Source organism: Rutidosis leptorrhynchoides, chromosome 4, assembly GCF_046630445.1.
Source record: "Rutidosis leptorrhynchoides isolate AG116_Rl617_1_P2 chromosome 4, CSIRO_AGI_Rlap_v1, whole genome shotgun sequence".
In the NCBI taxonomy this organism is placed as follows: domain Eukaryota; kingdom Viridiplantae; phylum Streptophyta; class Magnoliopsida; order Asterales; family Asteraceae; genus Rutidosis; species Rutidosis leptorrhynchoides.
This window is the reverse complement of record NC_092336.1, coordinates 50,337,378-50,342,122: the sequence shown is the minus strand read 5'-3', so window position 1 is coordinate 50,342,122 and position 4,745 is coordinate 50,337,378. Positions and strand designations below refer to the sequence as shown.

General features: G+C 31.3%; 1 protein-coding gene across 1 annotated transcript; it reads right to left on the bottom strand.

Annotated features, from left to right (window-relative positions):
- Positions 1 to 1,237: 1,237 nt before the first annotated feature.
- On the bottom strand, positions 1,238 to 4,405 carry LOC139839970 (UDP-rhamnose/UDP-galactose transporter 2-like). Its single transcript, XM_071830186.1, has 5 exons — positions 4,167 to 4,405; positions 3,548 to 3,732; positions 3,176 to 3,376; positions 1,857 to 2,024; positions 1,238 to 1,770 (listed from the first exon to the last, which is right to left on the bottom strand). Exons 1-5 carry the CDS (start codon positions 4,294 to 4,296, stop codon positions 1,417 to 1,419), a joined length of 1,038 nt encoding a protein of 345 aa, XP_071686287.1. The 5' UTR covers positions 4,297 to 4,405; the 3' UTR covers positions 1,238 to 1,416.
- Positions 4,406 to 4,745: the final 340 nt, after the last annotated feature.

Here is a 4,745-nt window from a genome sequence, read left to right as displayed (position 1 = left end):
ATTAATAATTATTTTAATTATTAAAATTAAATAATTTTGAATTATTTTAATCAATTATTTTGAATTGAGTACGGAAGGTATAAAAGGTAGTCAGAAGGAAACCAATTCTAAATTTATATTTTAATTTACACTTTTAAAATAAAATGACAACCAATATTATCTCTTATGATTGGATGTGGATTGTTTAATATGCATTTTAGGTGTTTGATGAAATGTTCAGCTGACGAGTTTCTTAGTCAGACTCTGTGGTTGCACGGGTCATTAAACTAAATAACTTTAGCATTTACGTTCACTTAATACCTAAAACATATCATTAAACTGTTTCGTTTAAACAAACCCGTGATTTCACGGGTCATTTCACTAGTTATTTTTTTAAATCGTTTTTCCTTATATCATTTGTTTTATACATGCTGACATCACCTATATGTTTTTTAATTATAATACGTGTCTAGTTTAATAGAAAATTAAGGGTGAATTAGTTTAATGATGATGTCATCATTTTAGGATTTTAATAGAATATATAGATTATTAATGATAATAAATGTCTTTTAAATTTTTTTAAAAAAATAAAATTAAAATTTATGAGAGATTAATATTTCCTTTTATAAAAGATTTTATATTATTTTTTTAATTAAATTAATATATCATTAAGACATCATCATTATGAAAAATAAAGGTAATTTAGCTTAATGATATATCATCATTTTAAAGAGTTTTTTAGACTATATAGATAGATTTTATTGTTCCAAAAACACGTGTTTGATTGTGAGTTACATGTTGATGGATTTTGATAAGTGTCGAGTGTCGATTTACTGTTCCTCAAATATACGACTTCTTCACTCCAATATACCATTTTACATTTATTTTGGATATTGTGGGTAAGAGTTTGGGTATGAATTCTACTTCTTCAGGTTGATCATTGGTGTTTAAGTGATTTGATAAAAACTTTGGTATCGGCTGAACTTTGGTATAGTCATCTCAAAAAGGAAATCAAGATCAAATAATAAATGGTATCAAAGGTCACAACTCGCACCTTAACCAGATTTGACCTCCAATGTAACATGAATCTATTGAATTATCCAGACTTGCATTTTATGATGTTTTAACGTCAAGATTATGATGACATATAGGACCATGAAATATGTTTGATGTGAAATGAATGGGTTCTGCTCCAAGGTTTACATTATAGATAGAGTAACAAAAACAGGCAACACATAATTATAATCAAATAAATCTATTGAATTGACATAAGAATTTCTATAACTGCATTATGAGTTTGAGCTACATAAAAACTATAAGAGGCTCCAATTCCTCAAGTTTAACATCTAATCTTAAATTGCACATTAAAGGGGTAAGTAAGAGCAAAACAAACATAAAAACACATTGAACCAACAGCCAAAATATGATGATGTCTTTCTATTTAGATTCACCACGCTCAACATCCCTAATCGGACCTTTCTCGAGTCCATCTTTCAATAAATTTAACTCCTCTTCGGTCAAACTGTGTTTAGGATGTTGTAAGCTTTTGTTACTCGCCTTTTCAACCTCAACTGCCCAACTATAAATTACCATACCAGCAACTGCAACAAGCATTCCAAGAATGTTTTTGAAAGTCAACTCTGAGTCAAACAAGAGCCATCCCAAAGTCAACACACATACGGTTTTCATGTGGCCTAAAACCTGGAATGACACTGCTGAAAATCGTCCAATGCAAAGGTACTGACTAATGTTGCAGAAAACCGCTAACGAGCATGAAATGAGTATGAAAACCTGAAATTGGTGAAAGTGAATTATATGTATTAGTTAATAACTGAAGACATTAGAAACAAAAAGAGAACATGAAGAAATTTGCTTACAATTGCACCAGAAGCTATGGTTTTCATGTAATCTGAAATGAGTCTTCCAGTTAGATAGTAGTCAATGAAAGGACCAAGTACAAGAAGTGAAAGGGCCTGAATGGGAGCCGTTTTACTCAACAATTCAAAAGCTCCAATGGAATACTTCTTCTGTAAAGATCCTATAGACTGCACCAATAAATCAAAATCTTTTAATAAAAAGTTTAATCTAAACTTGCATAGGAAACACACAAAAGAAACAACCACCTTAATAAAATAAATCAAGACGATCTATCTAATGGATGCGACATCCATAAGGAGCGAGGTACTTGTAGTCCTATACTAAGAAAATTTCTAATATTTTTTTCTAATAGGTTAGCGAATGAAACTTTACAATTTTAGAGTCATGTAAAAGAATTTGTACATGTGATTTGTGAAGGCAAACCATAGATTTTATTTGAATTTTAAAGCAAAAATAAAAATAAAAAAAATCCTTTAAATGTGACATCTCAAAACAATTTCATTATACAACATTACGACCTAGAGGCAACAAAATGACAATATGTCTAAGGGTTCACAAAGGGTGTGATTTCGATTGGGCTGCCAACTAATATCTGCATTAGCAATTACATTTCATTAAAACCAATAATCCAATACATTAAAAATGTATCTTTTAAAACTAATTACTTATGACTACAGATAGTAATTGTTAGCATCAAAAGTATTAAATTAATCACAAATGTGATGTAATGAGTGTGATCAAGTATTGATCTTGATCACCTACAAAGCTACAACCCATATAAAATTGTTTTGTTAGAAAAGGTTGAGCTTATTACTTGGTCATCATAATTTTGTAATCATATTAAATACTTCAATATATACCCGATTGGGAGTCAGAGGAGCTATAATACCTACAGCCACCCGAACTTCATATTGAGTAGGGACAAAAAAGCCAACCCGGTCCAACACATTTTGACCCATTAACTATTAAATGCTTCAATACCTTATCCCCTTATGACAAATTCCCCCGCCCAAGCAAACCCATTAATGGTTAGTTTGGTACACTTGGATCACATTTGCCCATTCCATATTTCAGTAAAAAAGGATCATGAGCAAGCATAATGTACTGTTTGTTAACCTCGTCTTATTCCATATCTCTACCACTTCTATTTTATATAGACCACAGATCATAGATATAGTAAGGGATTAAGTGATTCTTTTGTCATGCGTCTCTATAAATAGATTTTTATTATGTTTATTAACTCAAGTCCAATGCCTATGCAATACAACATGTAAAATCATAAAACAATAGTCAGATTAAGAAGAATGAATGTACTAACGATTTGTTGCAACGATGTTGCTAGGACTGCAACACACGCACATATAAAACCTTTGGCATTGACTTTGACATCAGTAACTGTGCAAACACCAACACCAATAACCACAACTACAACAGCAACTTTCACTTCCTTTGAATAACGCTTACTATGAAGAATCCACTCCATCACACACACCACCGGAATCATACTCAGTTTCGATATCTACATCATACAAAAAAACATAAGTATTAGTCAATGATGTAGTTTATATCATGAAATTCTAAAATATCAATTATTATAACTACAACTAGCAATAATGAGCTCCAAATCATAAATCCAAACACCACCCATAGTAATAATACACGTGTATAAGGTTATCTAAGAAAAACATACTTGGTAGAATCCAACAGAATTCAGCATAAGACTAAGATTCATCCCAGTAATCGACATATTTGCTACAATCGAAAACCAAAGAAGCTCCCACAAAGGAACATGTTTCGATGCAGTGTATCCAGATGAATTTGACACGAACCCGACCAGCGCGGTTACAGCAAAATGAAATCCGGTTAACGTTGTAGCTGCAGAAACCAACATAACATTACAACCAATTAAGCACCTCTTAGCTAACATGCAGAAACACAAGTAATCAACAATCACTTGTATCCATGTTAAGATCAACTATCAATGTTAAGATCTGGGATATTACAACACAATGAGGGTAATTTATGCTCAATAACTTACATGCATAGAAGTTATATGGATCTATCTATCTATCAATCAATATATAATATAACCAAGACAACTTTATACAATTATAGCAGAATTGTTCTAATGCAGACATCAATTAAACAAAATTCATTGCCCTCATCCCAAAACAAGCAGTGGATATCAAAACAAAATTCATTTACCCTAATCAAATAAAGCTGAATTGAGTGAGGCATTTAATCGAACAGTTGGCAGGCAGATCTAAACAAAATACCTAAAATTGAACAAGATCTGATTAGTGACTAACCAAAAGTGAATGAGTAGCCATTAGGAGACATAAGTTGTTTGTTGGCCATAATGAGTCCAACTGAACTGATTACATTCATAGCCCATGCACCCATATCAGATACAGGTGATGCTTTCTTTTCGTTTTCCATTTTTCTTTCTTTTCTTTTCTTTTCTTCACTTGATTGATTGATTGATGATTTCAAACAAATCTGAAAGAGGAAAGAAAGAAAGAAAGAAAGAAAGAAAGATGGATTATGAGGAGAAAGACGGCAAATACAAAGAGTCCAAATGGTGTGGTGATTATGAGTTGAATTGAATAATAGTAATAATAAAGAGCACGATAATTGACAGCACGAAGAAATCGAGATTCCAAAGTATAATACTTAATACTGTATGTATATATCAATGGATGATATATACTCCGTATATTATTATATGTATGTATGTATGTATATGTATGTAAATGTAAATAAAATATATATATGAGCGGTGATCTAGTTGTAGATGGAGACAATATCCATTTGGGGAAAAATAAAGATGGGAATAATGATTAATAACAGGTAAAAAATTGAAATTTGAGCTGTTCCTTGTGATGTTG